We start from the raw sequence: 17271 nt of genomic DNA on the forward strand, positions 1-17271 counted from the left end.
TGTGTACAGATTCCAGATCTCTTTATTTGCTAATCCATGAATTATTTATATGTGCTGCATAAAGTTCATATGTTGGGGTGATATTATCAGCCTAATAAATAAAGACATGAGGAGTTCCATGAACCACTGCTCACAATTAAAAGATTTCCCCAATTTGCAGTATTTTCCAGCTGATGCTATGGACAGATGTTTGTGCTGTTTGCTTTGGCAACCCTGTTGACATAAACATCAAACAGATTTATGCTGCTATTCACCCTCCCTAAGGCATTTAATTTTTTAATCAAATCTTCTCTTCCTCAAATGTAGCTTGTCTTGTAAAATAATCAATCCTGGCTTGTTCTTGGGCAGCCACTCTGATGGTGCTGCTTGTCTCTGCCCTGTGTGATACTGGTAATAAATTTCATGCTTACTTTATGTGGAGCAGAAATAAATCTGGATGCTCTGAGGCAGCATCATTTAGCAGTGACTAGAGGGAAAATGAACAAGAGATTTGGTCTTAATTCCACTACACAGAACAGGCCTGATGGGTTCTTCAAAAGGTGGCTGGAATGAATAAGCATGGTCAGGTCCATTCCATGGGATTTTGAGAGGTGCCTGCAAAGAGCAGTGGGAAGCTGGGCTGGCACTGACCAGCCCATCCCACTCTGTGCCCTGTGGACACTGAAGGACACAGGGCCTCTGGGTCTGAGAAATCTTCCCTTGCTGCTTCAGGAAATTTTGTGTTACAAAATATTGACCAACACCCTCTAAATATGATTGGGTTTGCTGGTGTAATTCCTTCTGGTGTCTTGCTTTTCTGGTAGAAGCTGCTTCCAACTTGAAGCTGTACTGGCTGCCACTCCTGTTTACACCCTTGTGGGGTTGTTCCAATAATCTGTTTTCTACTCATCAGGAGTATTATTTCCATTTTAGTCAGAGTAGTCGTGTCTCCCCAAAAGCTCTCATCCTGTCAGATAAACTAGATTACTGTAACTCCCTTTTGAAGGACAAAGTTGCTTTTCATCTTACTCTTTGATGCAAGAATGTTTTACACTCAGTTCCTCCTTCCTGGACAGAAGTGACCAGAACTCTACTCCTGTTGTTGAGGATGTCCTAATTGGTTTTTATAGTGAAACTGCTACTTGCCCATTCTATGGAAAATTCCTTGCCTGATCCATCCCAAAAGAGCATTCACCTTTTCCATGACCCCACAGCAGGTAGGCAGCTTGCAGACATCCAGTGGGCAGTGTTGCATGCCCAGGCATCCATCTTCTCTGCTGAGGCATTTGCAACTTTTGAGCTTCAAACATTCATGAAAAATTCTTTCCCTGACTCACCACGTGCCTAATTTTGCTCTTTGTACTATTAATTTCTCCCAGTCCAGCCCTGCAAGACATCCAGCCTCTCTAGTATTTATCTCTGCCTTCTGATGATGCTTATCAGCTTTTTGTCTTAAATTCCACCAGCTTCATCCAGCTTTGGGTTCCCAGGCTGCCAGGGAACAATCTGGGTAAGGTCATTTCCCACACCAGCCCTAATGAGCCCTGCTGCTGATCTCCAATTAGCTTCTTATTCCTCTTCATCATAATCTACTTCCTGTTCCTCTTGCTGGCACTTAACCTTCGCTCACAATTCTTTCACTAATCTCCCTCTTCTCCTTCTTAATTAATATCAGCCAATGAGGTGTCACACTGAGTGGGCTGAGTGTTTCCTCCCTTTCATGAGGCCTTGGCTGAGGTTTCAAGAAGCATAATGCAATAATGCATGTGGATGGATCCAAAGAGGAACGTGGAAAGCATACAAATTCCAGGGCATGGAGCAGGTGTATAACCACTGCAGTGACAAGAAGCTGTGAAAAGGAGATAGATTAGGAGAATTTCCTTGCAGAGTTCATGAACCTGACAGTGCCCCCCTGGAGCTGCAAGTACCAGAGGTAGGAGGGAAAAATTCCAGTTTGCATGGAGGTAACTGGCTTCCCAAAACCCCAGACTATTTTGCTCTAGTATGCTGGTCCAAGCTATGGAATCTGAACAGAAAAATCCCCATACTCAACTCCCTCTTTTTTCCAGTTTCTGTTCTATTTGAATACCTCAATTTAACCTCTTTCAATCCAGTTTTAATCCAGGCTTTCTGCAAACTCAGGAAAGAGATGAAACCAAAAGTTTACACGTGTCCCTATTTTTAAATTCTAGGTTTCTTATTGGATTAGTCCATGCTGGTCCCTTCCAATCCAAACCATCCCATGATTCTGTGATATTCAAGGAATAAAAGATAATTCCTTATAATTGCAGCATGAAAGAAAATATTCTCAGTGCCATTTACACCTCATTAACAGACTGAATAAAGCCCCATTTAATATTTTCTATTTATTTCATTAAAAACCTAATATAAATTGATTTAGATAATCTTAATTTATTCTTTTCCATAAGCAAAATTCTCTTGCAACAAAATAATGGCTTCATAGCTAATTAAGTCATAACTGGTGCTGGATATTAACTTAAAAAACACCACCAACAACCCATGAATACCATTGCTTCACATTGTCTGGTTATTAAGCTGTTTTCCTCTCAGGTTTTAATACACCCTTAATGTTCTGACTGCATTAATAAAGGGCTTAGCAACTACCAAACGGAAAACAAAAGCCAGCAATAAACCTTACAGCTGGTCCAGCTGGCAACCAAGGTGAAAGAAGCAGTTTTCCTCAGAGGAAACATTAAATCTTGTGGGATGGTAACATCTGTACTACCCACTGCAGAATAATGGGTTCATCCAAGGTTGCTCATATAGCTGGAAATAACGCACATGCACCCTGGTCTTGACGTGCAGGAGGCTTCTGCCTGATTTGTGAGGCTTCATTATTTGAAGCATCAGAGGAAGCCTGTTGTCATGGTCATTTATCTCCTGCCAGTGGAGCTCAGACAAAATTTTATATATACAGAATGACCAAGTGACAAGAGCCCTGGCTGGAAGCAGATGATAGATCACCTTCCTCTGGGCAATGCCAGGCAGCTCATATTTACAAGAGTCAAAATGAAAACAGGACCAAAACATGTGAAAGCAAAGAACACATAGTGCTTTGCAGGACGGGGCCATTGCAAAGGGGAGAGCAGTTTTGCTTTAATTCCACAATATTTTTGCAGGCACTGAAAATCAGACATTTTCTATTCATTTTCTTGTTAAATATTAATGTATATTAGTTTGGTGGGGCTTTTTTTCACCTGTTTTTATGTCATTGAGTGTTTATGGGGAGTTTACAGCACATTAAAGATATATAAGAATGGAGTGAAATAGTTTGTAACATAAATGAGAGATCTACTTAAAGGAAGAAAAAATGTTCTGGACTATCTACAAAAGCCATCATTTTAATTAATCTCAGACTATAGAAATAACTAAAGCCATCACTTTAATTAGTCTCAAACCACAGTCATAACTGAGCTAACAGGAGATAGAAAAGAAGTTCTGACCCAGCTCCCAAACCAAGAATACCATCCTCTCTTTTCCTGCAGAAAAAGCTCTGGTGGTACCTTCTGTTTGTGCCAAGGGGTTTTCCATGCCAGCCTGCTGTTTTGCAGTTGTGCAGCATGTGAGGGAGTGAGAAGGAGCATCCCCCACCCTGCCTTCACCCCCAGGATCTGTGACCCCTGAACTGCGCACAAAGGGCTCGAGGAGCGAGAGCCAACCTCGGCTGTTAAGTAAGAAAAGGAGTCAAGTGAATGCAAATGTGAATTATATAGTAATTATAATATAAATAGGGCCCAGAGATTAAGCCTGTGCATGCTTTCAAACAGCAGAAACTAATTTAGGCTTCATAAGCCCCAGGAAAAGTTCCAAAAGGTCACAGTTTGCCTGGGAGCGCTAATTACAGCCTCGCGCCGCCGCGTGCGCAACAACCCGAGGTGGTGGCAATCAGCCTCGTGTGGGAAACAGCTCTGGTCACAGCAGATAACACTCACCCGGTGACCTGGGATGTCAGCAAGCCCTGGGAATGCCCCCCAGCCCCAGCACGCTGCTGTGCCCGTTCAGCATCCTGCTGGGTGGCAACCTGCAGGCGCACGGCTGGGACACGCCCGGCTCCTGCCGGCCCTGAGCGCATTGCAGGACATTCAGCTGTGCTTGCACCTTGTCTCGGCGGTTCTGAGGCGTCCTGGGGTTTTTAGACAGGTATTTTGGGTGTTTTGGGATAGAACCCAAGCCAGGATACCTGGTTACACAAGGGTACAACCACTTGGGTTCTGCCCAAGACTGATCTTGGATATCTTGGGTGCCCTGTTCTACCTAGACAGACCCTACAGTGTTCAGACCCCCAAAGCACACACTGATCATAATTGGCTTTCTGCCCCTTGCTGGAGACCCAGAACCCAGCCAAGGACAGCTCAGGCTGTTCAGAAAACACAAACCCCCAAGACCTGAACATCAAGAGCCAAGTAGCAAAATTCTATATTGAAGAATACTATAGCCCTTGGTGGGATTTAAAAAAATATTACATCTGGGTGGATTGAGAAAAAACATATTTATTTTTGAATGATATAGAATATAGATACCATTCTACTCTGGAGTGCAGCAGTAATAGGCTGTAGGTATCAGGTGGCCCATAAAAAATTTCCAAATGATGCTTGGGGTGGTCCCATGCAGGGACTGGGGCTGACTTTGATGATCCTTGTGGGTCCCTTCTAACTCAGAATATTCCATGTTTCTATGATGATGAAATCCTCACTGAGGATTCCATTGCATTCCCTAATTCCCTAAGGCATGAATTTGGAGTTGTCCATTCTCATCCCCACCTCAGCACTTTGGTCCCATGCCAGCATGTCCCACTCCCTTGCAAGGGATGTCAGAAATGTTTGTGAAACATCATCCAGTAAAGCAGTAGAACAGCTTCTAGAACTTCTCATCCCAGCAGGAAAAAAACAAAGAATCAATTTAATTTTCATTTAGTTCAGTTCCTGGGGCCAGCTCAGAGTGAGCCTGTTTGTGGCACAGGCAGCAGGCTGGTGAAAAAGCCCCTGGGGTGGGCAGAGAATGGATCTGCACTGACTTTGTCTTCCAGTCCTCGTGGACAGGCAGTGCTGTGTTCCTCTGTACTGAGGAAAAATACAATAAGGAGCTTAACAGGGAGTTATTGCATTTCTCAGGAGAGTGAGGTGGGGCCCTGTTGGGACAGTAGTAGAAACAGCCTTCCCCTGGTTTTTCTCCTCCCAGTCAACACCTGGAAGCTATTGCTTATGGTGTCAGCACTAAAGAAAATATCAAAAGCCTTGCCTGAGGTCTCCAGAGTGACTGCATGGCTGCATGGAGCTGCAGCCTCCAGCTGGTGCATGTCCCAGCAATAAAATCCAGGTATCAGCCTTCACATTTGTTTAAACCTAGGTGTGCCTTCTGCACTTTTATATCCATAGCCTCTTGACTTGGTTAGTAAAACACATTTTCAGTGCTAATAGTTATTTCAGCATCCAATTAAGTCTCTTTAGATCCCAACAACTTAATTTATCATATTTGCCAAAGGTCACCTGCCAAGCTCTGGCCCTCTTAGCAGGACCAGCTGCACTTGGAAGCATTTACTTGAATTCCAGTAGGAAGTGAGCCTTTCTAAGATGCTTTGCTTTGACCATGATGGGCAGTTTTACACAAATCCAGAAATCTTGCCAGGCAACAGGCTTTCTACCTAACTAAATTTAAGTAGGGATTAAATGAAGGTATTTCCTCCCTGGGCATTTAATATTGTTTTCAGGCCCTGGAGTGAAATATTTGTACCTACAACCACAAGGTTTTCCCTGGTTACCTGCCAGAGATGCTTCAAGTCACCATGGACTTGTTAACCTGGGGAGGTTAAATAGGACTTTCAGCTTCTTCATCTCTCAAAAGCAAGAAAAAGAGTTTATATTATTTTATTTTGGGCATTATGGGCAGAAAACTCTCCTAATGAAATATTACCCCAGTAGCATTTGAGAAGCAAATTCTAAGAATTCTTCTTCTAAGAAGTTCAGTAGTTCCATATCACCCACAAGAAGCAGCTAGTACACACATGCATGTCTGAGGACCCTCCAAGTGAAAAAACCCACAGGAAAGTGGGTTGCAGTTTCCCCTTGCAGCTGCGCTGGATCTCCCAGACCCTGATACACTCCCAGTGCTGAGAAAACACAAAATGACACTCTTCAAGCCAAAATGGGCTGTTACATTTTCCATATCTGCTTTTAGTGCTGCTGCAGCTCAAACCCTATCCCTGGTTCGAGATGCCTGCCCGTCTCTAAAGGCACTGAGTGCTGCTATGGGGGCACGGGAGGCTGGGCCTGCTGGAGCCCTGTCCTACAGCACACAGAGGATCCTCTGATGCTGCAGCACTGGCAGGACTGGCCCTGCACTTTTTGTGGTGTAATGACAGGCTCGTTTTTGGGGTGCTGTTGAGACGAGGCACAGCGCGAATATCTACGGCTGTGCCTTGTTGGCTCCTCACTCCAGGGCCAGTTACTCGCTCTACATGCTGGTCCTGTCACAGGAGGGCTCTCCTGCATGCTAATGGCTGGGTTGCTGTGCTAGGAAGGTTTCTCTGCAGTGAATAACACTGAAGATTCACTGAAGCTTTCAAAACCATTCTGGAAATTCATCAGTCTAGGGAGCCTCCGTGCCCCTTGTTGTCACTGCACACCTGAGCGCTGCAGGCAGTAATGGACTTCATTTTCACAGCACCTCCAGGAAGCTGGAAATGCAAGACCTGATTGAGTTCTCTAAAGGAGCTCATGACAGCAGAAAAAACCCAAATCCATGTGTCCTAACCAACGTTTGGCAGCTGGTTAGGACTTCTCAGAGCGCTGATAGCAAATGCGTCTTTGAATTCTCCATGTTTGGATGTGGGTCAACAAATTAAAGCAACTACTTTAAAAACCACCTGTTTGCAAGTGTGTGTATCATAGGGATTCACATCCAGCTCAAGATTTAGAGAATCCAACAGTACTGTACAAAAAACATGATTATTTTGTAACAGAAAGGGGAACAAAGGAGCAATCCACCTGCTTTTTGCAGATAAATTTGCCTAAATTTGGAGTTGTTTTACAGTTCATAAATAGCCCAGTACATTGAGGGAAGAGCCAATGTGTGCTTCCATTATGGCTTGCACTGATGTTTACCTGAGCATAACAACTGCTAATTACAATCTGGTTCCAGGGGTGTTATTGATGAGACTGTGACATGCAACATTTCTATGTGATATTTAAGGCAACACATGGGCAATGTAGAGAGGTTTAAAACACTGCTTTATGCACTTTGCTTTGTGAATCATTGATTTACATTCTGCTTGTCTGTGGTTAGTTAAAATAACCTTGTCTCCAGATTTTCCATTGCTTTCCTGGGATGGTAGGTCTGGCCCAAATGGCACAGGTTAAAAGGTCTGATTAAATGGAGGAACTGGGGAAGATGTAGAGAGAGGTTCATTATTCTCCTGCCTGAAGGCATGAACCAACCTCTTATTGCAGGAGCTGGGCAGACACATCCCTGATGGGTACATTATTGCAAAAATCCTGAAGAGGGTTAATTATCCACCATCCACAACGGAGACAGGCTGCAGAAGGAGTCATATTTCTGGTCTGTTCCTGGAGTCAGTGCTGCTTTTCCTTGGAGTACTGGCTTGCAATATGAAGATGGAAATGGGGGTCATGATACTTGACTCCAGATGTGTCCATAGGCAAGCCCCTAATTCTCACTGTGCCTCTGCTCCCCACTTGGCAAGAGCATGAAAACGATCATCTGGAGAGAGGCTGCAAAAGGATTCTCACACCTTTCCATAATTCAAATTAAAAACTTAGAGCAGTATTTATTTTGCCAACAATAAAACTTCTAGTCTCCCTTTGTGTATGTTGATAAATATCAGTATAGGATTTTCCAGAGATATTAAATGATATTAAGCTCTTTCTGTCAAAAGAGCCATAAATGTAAAAATTGCTGCCAAAAGTATCTCTGTGACATGGCCTCCTGATTTTGATGGAGTAACTGAATAAAAATGTGATTTGATTAATTCACAGTGAAAGACAAATGTCATGATCTTCTATCCTGAGGCAGAAAGGGTTCAGACACTTTTATTCACAAAGTAAGTTTTTATGAGTAGAACCTGTGGTTTTTGGTTTTTTTTTTTTTGATGAATGTTACATTCAAAATTTTCCCAAGAGTGATTTTTTAAGCAATTTTCATGTAAAAAAATTCCCCAAAGCCACTTACAAGAAGTGCAGATGAAACAGACTGAATCCATAAGTCAATGGGCAAAACAAAGCAAAATGTTACTTTGTTAGTGAAATTCATCACCAAATCCATGAGATTTATTGATTTTAATTTATCTTTTCTATGGCACGCATTCATTTCTGTCTAAATCAGCTGGTAATCACCAGAGAATAAAATACTAGGAGATTTTCCAAACTATGAATCTCCTCAGAAAAGGTCAACATCTTTATGCAGTGATGACATGAATACAGCCACAACATTACAAACATTGCTCAGAATTTTATGTTGCCAACATTAGGAAAAAGAAAATAAAAATCCTGGGGTTTAAATCTTGAGCTGAGCTATGCAGTAATGCTGGATGCTGAAGCTGGTCCTTCAAAGGTTTTTCCCACCCACCCAGCTGCTGGCTGAGCTTATCTCACGCTGTTCATGGGATATGCACCACACAGGGTAGCATTAATGACCCAGTTTTCCCACTTTTCTGACCAACTCCAGCCTCCATTAAAAGTTTCCTTGCCCAGGAATGCTGGTCTGTGATTTTTAGTTAAAAAACCTTCCCATGTTATTAAAAGGAAGCAGGAGAAACGCTGGTGAACAATCCCTGACTGGGTTTAGAGAGATGGCACTGGTCAAGGACACGAGCCTGGGTTTGGATCCTGATCCCAGCAAGCACAAATGCTTCTCCTAAAGCAGCCAGAAAATCAGAAAACACTGATTTCACTCAAAGGATTTCATGACTTAGGCTCATGTGCTTTCTCTGTCTATGGTAAACTCCAGAAGCACCAAACATTTCAGCCTTCTGTCATCTTGTGTTGTGTCCACATCAGTGGGCAGAACAACCTGGATGCCTAAAAGGATTCCAAACCAGGGGTTTAGACCTCCCCACAGTGGAAGGCTGAACCTTGTTAAATCATGCTCTGAGCCAGATCATTTGATGAAACTTGGTAGTGAAAATCTTTACCGACCCCAGCAAAATTCTGGAAAATAAAACAAATGTGGAACAACAAAAGGACTTTTCAAGGCTCAGCATAAACCTATTAAGTGAAAGCAGCAAGTGATGCTCTTAAGTGCTCCCATCTCCAGATGGTGTTTCCAAGTTTCACCAAGAGGGAGGAAAGAAGATAATTAAATTCTCAAGGAACAGTTTAAGGAGCTGAGAAGTTTATAGCGACCTGCTGCTTCTATAAAGAAAAAAAAACTGGCAGCACTTGTCTTTAAAACTCATAAAAGCATAGACAGAATGAATGAATGTCCAATGGCATGAGAAACTTGACTCAGATCATTGCTAATTTGGCTGTGCTGCTCCTTCATTAGTACAAATCACTCTCAGAGGAGATCCTTAAATTGCAGAGTTTTTTCTAATCAGTGCTTTTGTACTACTTGTTATCTGTGAATGGGATTGAAACACGATGTCTGGCAAGATGTAAGAGCAATAAATCCTATTTTTAGGATTTTAAAGATTTCCCAGGCCTATAGAGTGCCTCAGGGCCAGCACTGCAGTGACAGAGTTGTTGTGACAATGGGGAAAAGCAGATATACTGAGACAAATTCCTTTTGTACTTGTTCTTTAGGTACTTTATCAAGCACAGCTCAGTTACAACATAACATTTTGCTCCACAGCTGCAGAGTTGCCTGCTAGGAAAGGCAGAAATGGCTTCATTTCTGTTACCTGTCATTACTGATCTATAGCATCTAGGCTAAGCTGCTGGGAACCACCAGAGAGGACAGTGCCAGAGAGGAGCCAAATCAGGTGACAATATTTTAACATTTTTCTTACAAAAATCTGTTTTCTTCTCTCCAAAGAGAGAGAGACAGCTTTAAAGTCATTTGACCTGCCCAAGACTGACAATGAAGGCTGCCAGTCAGCCACAGACACAGCTTCCAGCAGAGATAATATTCAAAGAGACAGGATAAATAACAGTGGTTTTATAGCATTTTGGAACAAAACAATCTTACTGTGTCTGGAAGAGGAGGATGGGCTATAGAAGAAGATAGTTCCCTGTTCAGTTACACTGCTGTCCCTTCTCAAAGTGAAAGCTGTTCCTACCCTAGTTGGTCACTGGTTGAAGAATAACACACAGTGTAGTGGTCAAGGCACTTCTCTATTCCCAGCAACCAGGCCAAGCATGAGACAAATGTCCCCTTAGCCCTTGTTACAGTCCTTTCCCTTCCAATTTTCTTTGTGACATCCCTAAAACTGACTAATCCCTTCTTGGTAACACATGGTTGTGGAGAACTTTAATTAGCAGACCAAGAATAACACTGCCCTTCCCCCATCATTTTCATTGTGTATTAAATGTCATTTATTGCAGAGATCTATGCACAGGCCAGGGTCTTCCCCTCTAGTCCTCCTGCCCCAGAAGGCATTAACCCTTTGTGGGGAAAACCACACCTCCCTAGGGCCAGGATGAGCTTATGGATGAGGTCAGTTGATGGGGAAGAACAAACTGATGTGAAGGATGCTACAATGCCTGCCATGTCAGGGACTCCAACTCCAGGCTCCAGGGAACATTTGCCAGCTCTGTGAGTCCAACTGAAAGTCTCTGTGATCTCCCAGATCTTTTTTGATAATGAAGACACTGCAGCCAAAACACCTGAGTGCCAGAGTACCGATTGTGCTGTGCCAGGAAGGGCTGCTTCCCTTGCTTTCCCCATGAACAACCTCATTAGGAGTTGAGTTTTAATGGTGCTGCCTGGTTACTCTGGGGAGAGACAGAAGGAGCCACTGAAGACAAAGTTCCTAGGGACAGTGGAAATAGTAAAACACTGCACAGTTGTCTACAGGGGTAGTAATTGATAGGGCTTCATCCTTCAGAGAAGGAGCTATCACCTAAAAATGGGCTTTAGTGCTTTATTGGCTGGTGTCATTCAGACTTGCACCCTGCAAGTCTGAGTCCCATTCAAGAAACACGAATAAATTGCTTCCCGTAGCCAAAATTTGCAGCTTCTCATCCTTTTCTTAATGAAATTAAAATTTACATCCCATTGCAGATGAGAAAAATCCAGCCTCAATTAAATTTATGTATCAAACAGCAAACCACTTCCAGATTTTATTTCTGTTTAGAAATAAAATCAGAAGGAATCAGTGGAGGTGCCTGTGCTGGCTTATGAGAAGTGTAAACCCATATTTTATGGTGAAAATGACAGTAAGAGTGACCTTGGTCAAGCAGATATTGCTTTTTCAACCGTGTCTAGAGGAGATAATCTAACAGCAGTCTGCAAAGCATCATGTTTCCTTAGATCCTGCTACAGTAATTCAATCATGAGCATATAAAATTAGATGAAAAATAAGGTAACTAGCCTTCTGGGACTGACTGATTGCAATAAATGTTGCCTCCTGACAGCGGGCATTACACTGTCCTCTTTCAAGAGAGGTTACTTTCTATTGCAGCAGCTGCTCTCATTCCAGCCTGTGCCAGGTAGTGAGGCTGTTAAATGTATTCTGCAGGACAGCAAAACATCTTTTAAGGAAATTATGTGTTACCTTTAAATTACCAAAAGAGCAAGAAGAAAACTTCCAGCTCTTGGCCTTTGGGATCAAAGGAGTGATGCCAGACCTTTCTTGGTTTTTTGGGGCTCTTTTAGGGAAGATGTGTTCCCTTAACCTTCCCTTTCATTTAAGTATCACAAAGTATTTTATGAGCACTGATTGATTGCTCAAATCTTACAAACCTTGCCATCCATTGTAGAGAAGTTCAGCTGAGCCACAGTCATGTCTGTGGCTCTAAACTCAAAGAAATTTGCAACAAAAGGTCACAAAAGAAGGGACAGAATGAAGCTGAGGTAAGGTGCAGGTTATTCTCTGTCAGTACAGAAATTGTTTTCAAGCCATAAAAATTTCCCCATGTGTTTTTCCTGTGGACAGCTGAGAAAATACAAATTTTTAAGCTATCACAGGCTTGCTTACAGGAAAATAATTTAATTTAGCTACTTCCAAAGATACATATAGGGCTGACATTGGGTACACCAGTGATCACTATGGACACACATTTTCATGTGACAGTCACAGAGTAGACAGCAAGACCTGGGCTCTGGCTGCTTCTATACACATTGATGCATTTTATAGATATTATGGAGATTGATGTATTTGATACATATTTAGATACAAATTTATGCATGTTAGACGTGTTATGGAGAAGAAAGCAGTAAACAGCCACAGGTACTGTCTGCCACTGTCTGGTCTTGAATATTGGCTCCAACTGGGGGGAAGCAGAGATGGGAACTCCTGGTAGAAGCCCTTGGGGAACAAAACAAACTCTTGTTCACCCTGGTGGGCTTGCTCTGTCTTCTTGATCAGTCACAGGATCTGCAGGGTCCCTTGGTAGATCCTCATTCAAGGAGCTTTTTTTTTTTTGTGTTATAAGTGCATATGAATAAATAAGATTTTCTGCTGATCTAAACAATGCCAGAGCGTGGATGCTGGTGAGCAATGACCCAACACCCCGAGGAGCTGAGGCATGGCCAAGCTGTGGCTGAGCAGTCTGAGGAGCTGTGCAAGAGGAATTGTCCTCTTAGAGGATCCAGGTGATTCTCCATGAAACCACAACACCTATTTATATCACCAAGGTCTGACAGGATGATGTTTTTATCCAGAAATTTGTACTTCATCCAGAACAGAGGTTTCCACTGACCTGGCTCACATCAGCTGCAAGAGGAACCAAAGGGAGCTGTCCCTGCTGCAAGTGCACCCACAGCACACATCTGAATTAGATGGATCCTACATGAAAAATGCCAAAAAGAAATGTGGTTCCCTCAAACTGCTTGAAAGCAAATAGGTTGAAAGGCCTCTCACTTTCAGTCTTGTAAATAGGGAATAACTCCACCAAATTCAATGGACTGATATTTTTATAAAATCACTGAAAATGGAAATTCTACAAAGATTTTCTCAAGTATGCATTTTTTTTTTAAGTTTTCTGAATGGAGACACTGAGATGAGCTTCACAGATGAAGCTGTGCTGTATTTGTGCTACAGTGAGAATTGAGGATTGAGTCCTGAATAACTAAAATTCAGACAAAGATATATTCAGCAGATGTAAATATATCTAATCCTAATGACCTTAAAATTGAGTTATTGTTTACAGCAGCTGAGAATCAGACTCATAGTTTGTTATGCAAAATCATTATCTTGTGTACTGGATTAAAGTACACACTAATAAAACTCATTAATCTCTTCAGGTATCACTGCAGGTTTTTGTGGATGAGATATAATGTAATCAAAAACAAAACACCTCATAACTGTTGATAAGGCCCTTTAGAAACCTAAATCTTGTTATTCACAAATGCTTCTAATTACAGCAAAACAATTATCTTGGTGCAAAGGAAATGGACATTGTCTCTGGTAGCTCCTGACAGCTGTTCTTGAAATGAAAACAAGAAGAAAAATAAACAAGGACTTTCTTTTAAAGGGAAGAACTCAGTAAACATAATATTTACTACAGAACTGAATGTTTATTGACAAATGACGCTTCTCTGCAAATGTCTGCCATAACTATAAATTCAGATTTACAGGTAAGTGCATTAAGTTAATTAGTCCATTAAATCAATTAGTGTATTGCCCTGTTAATGCTATTTTTCTGTACTGTGTTGCCACATATTTTTTTTAGTATCTCTAAATGCCTCTGACATACAATTTATCATTCCCTTCCAGGGGAAAAACCCATGTTTTTACAATTGTCCTAGTCCAGGTATTTTACTTTATACAAGCCACTCTACTTCTCCACTTTGATTATTTCCCATTGTACCATCTCAAGTATTCCTTCTGTACCTTGGTGCTCACCACAAACAGTGGCAGCAGTGGATACTTGGCAGCCAGAGAAGGGACAGCCCCTGCATCACCAGAGCCCACTGCTGTCCCCCTGCCCTGGGCACCACCATCCCAAATTGCTCAGAGCCCCCTCCAACCTGGCCTTGAACACTTCCAGGCATGGGGAATCCATAACTTTTCTGGGCAACCTGTGCCAGGGCACCACCTTGCTCACAGTAAAGAATTCCTTCCTAATACCCCTTCAAAACCTACACATTTCTCTCCTGGGCTGTTGAAAATAAGGAATTTTTTGTTTGCTTTTCAAGCCTTTTCAAAGAATTCACAGAATCCCTGGGTTGGAAGAGACCTTCAAGGTCATCGAGTCCAACCCAGCCCCAACACCTCAAGTAAACCCTGGCACCCAGTGACACATCCAGGCTTTTTTTATACACAGCCAGGGATGGTGACTCCATCACCTCCCTGGGCAGACCATTCCCAAATTTATCACTCTTTCTGTGAGAAACTTTTCCCTAATATCCAACCTATATTTCCTTGGTGCAGCTGGAGGCTGTGTGCTCTGGCTGTGTCAGTGCTGCTGCAGACAGAGCCCAGCCCAGCTGAGCACAGGCACCTTTCAGGAGCTGTGAGAGTGATGAGGGCAGCCCTGAGTCTCCTTTTCTGCAGGCTGAGCACCCCCAGCTCCCCCAGGGGTTCCTCTCAGGGTTTGTGTTCCAGCCCCTCTCCAGCCTCGCTGCCTCCTCTGGATGCACTCAAACATCTCAACATCCTTCCCAACCTGAGGGGCCAGAGCTGGACACAGCACCCAGGGTGGGACCTCAGCAGTGCCCAGTGCAGGGGCAGAATGACCTCCCTGCTCCTGCTGGCCACTCCATTCCTGATCCAGGCCAGGATGCCACTGGCCTTGGCCACCAGGGCTCACTGCTGGCTCATGTTCAGCCAGCTGTCACCAGGTCCCTTTCTGCCTGGGACCTGCCCAGCCACACCATCCCCAGCCTAGAGCACTGCAGGGTTTATTGTGGCCAAAATGCAGGACTTGGCACTTGGACTTATTAAACTTCACCTTGTTAGACTCTGCCCATCCATCCCACCATTCCAGGTCTCTCTGCAGAGGACATGCAGCCATTTGAGCAGCTTCAATCCCAGGAGCAGATGACTGGTGTGCATACATTTTGTGTGCAATTTTGGATAATTAAGCAGAATTAAATTATATGGAATTAAGTTCAGTGGAGTTCTGCATTTAGTCTTGACAGAGCTGGAGAAAACTTCAGTGACTCTTCTCCTGAAATGCATCCTTAGCCTCTTGGATACTCTCAGGCATTTTCAAAACAGGAAATCCCTGTTGGACCTGCAGATTGTGCCAAGTTAAAGCAGATCTATGACAGATGAGCAGGGAAGATGCACCAGATATTCTGTACTCACACTGTCCATCAGGAACATTTCTGTAAGCTGCCTTTTGGCAAATTGTCTTCTCATTGTAACCTACTTTAAATCCCTCTGTTCACAGTATTGTTTGATGTATCTGGAACTCAGACTCACAGTCAACCCCACCTTGCTGGCCTCTCTCTCATAAATTTTCTGATGTTTTATATCCTCCAGGTTTTGCTGTTACTTCCCTTTAAGAATGCTTGTGGTGGCTGGGGGAATCTACCTCTACCTTCTGTGCATGTATGCACAGAAAAAGGTTGTAAATATTTGCTTTCTAGCTACAAGTGAAAATATAATATAAAAGAAAAATGTCAAGAGTAAATCTTTAAAAGCAACATATTCATGGCAAGTCTTTCAAAGCTGAGCTCAGGTACAGAGAATGTCTGAGGATATCAGTGCTGGCTCTGAATCCTGCCCCTGAGGCACAACAACTGCAGTGACAGAACCCAGCACATACCTTCACATGTCAGCAGGAAGTATTCCAGGTTGTGGCTGAAGGATGCACTGAAATAAGTGCAGTTTTCAATCAGATCACAGGACAGGCACCTCCTGTTGAAGTTCCCATTTGTGCTTGCACTGAAAAAGTTAATACAATTCCATGAAGGTCACTGAGCAAATGTTATTTGAAAGCAACATTACTTGAACCTTTCTTTAGAACAAGAATATAAATCTAATGTGTCCAGCATTAGTAAGAGACAAAGTATTTCCATTTGGTTGAGTTTAAATAGCAATAATGGATTTTTTTCCCCTCCTGCTTGAATAGAGAATATATAAATGGATACTGATGTCATTTTGCAATGTCAGGTGGTTATGAAGGAAGGCACAGTTTTTAAAAGAAAATGATGGTTGCAATTTCACAAGAGGAAGTAATAATTTGGTGGATGAAGGCATGAAACAAAGGAGCAACATTTCAACACTTATTTATATTATAACAGGACAATAAAGAGCTGCAATTGCCTTCTCTAAGTTTCTTATTGGTTTCACCACTGGTCAGATTTGCTAGCTGTTGCCTCAGAGGCCAAAGCAATTTGTTTAAATAAAAAAACCTCTGCTCTTAAAACCCCCAAGCAGAAAGGAAAGATTGTATTTAGGGAATCTGTGGCTGAGGAAGGTAATGTGGCCTGTCCATTTGCTCACAAGCTTGCTGCTAAGAGTCCATTGAATGTAGAAGAATTACAGATTACTGGCAAATATTAATAGATAGCATTTTGAAACTTCAAGAATACCAACCAAGAGATCTTTCTAGTACTACTGTAAAGGAGAGGAGTGTTTCCTGCTACCATTTCAAGAGATGAGGCTGAGCAATATTTTTATTTCACAGAGACTGAAAGGAGTAATCATGGGCTCTTGTTAAGGCTCAGATTTTGTCTCTGACTACAATACTAATTAAATCTACTAAGTCAAACAGAAAAAGGAGGGGAAAAAACTCCCCAAAACAGGTCTTCATCTGCTCTTTCTCTGTTGTCAGTGTGGGGAGATGAGGCTGATGAGGCACCAGGGAGAGATGGATGCTGACAAGGAAGAACTGCTTTCACTCATGCCAGCAGCTCTTGAACTGTGCCCAGACTCTGTTTTTAAAGTGAGGTTTTCTTCTCATTTCAATAGAAATGAGGAGTTAATTTAATTTTTAAAATTTTCTTCAGGAAAATAAATGCTCAAAAAATTGTAAAGTGCGGTGAACAGGCATATAGATCTTTAAAGGAAAAAAAAAATTAAATCACAGGTAATTTACTTTGCTGTAGTTTCCTTCCCAATGAGGAAAAAAAAAAGATATGATGTCATGTGAGAGAAGGAAAGTGTACTGACTGTCCCTTATCCACTGATGCCTTCACCAACTCTGCCCTTTATGGCAGATGTTGTGATGGCAGCAGGGTGACTGAGAAGAAAAACAGGACAAA

The 17271-nt window shown here is 42.5% G+C and overlaps 1 protein-coding gene across 1 annotated transcript in view; it reads right to left on the bottom strand.

Annotated features, from left to right (window-relative positions):
• DPP6 (dipeptidyl peptidase like 6) overlaps nucleotides 1–17271 on the bottom strand; it is a gene marked incomplete at its 5' end in the record, with an annotated part of 404621 nt that overhangs the window by 19458 nt on the left and 367892 nt on the right. The window contains one exon of the mRNA XM_084224866.1: nucleotides 15831–15949. Coding sequence (XP_084080992.1) covers nucleotides 15831–15949 — 119 coding nt within the window. The remainder of the gene's footprint in view (nucleotides 1–15830; nucleotides 15950–17271) is intronic.

Source organism: Fringilla coelebs, assembly GCF_963513975.1.
Source record: "Fringilla coelebs genome assembly, chromosome: 1".
Classification (NCBI taxonomy): Eukaryota; Metazoa; Chordata; class Aves; order Passeriformes; family Fringillidae; genus Fringilla; species Fringilla coelebs.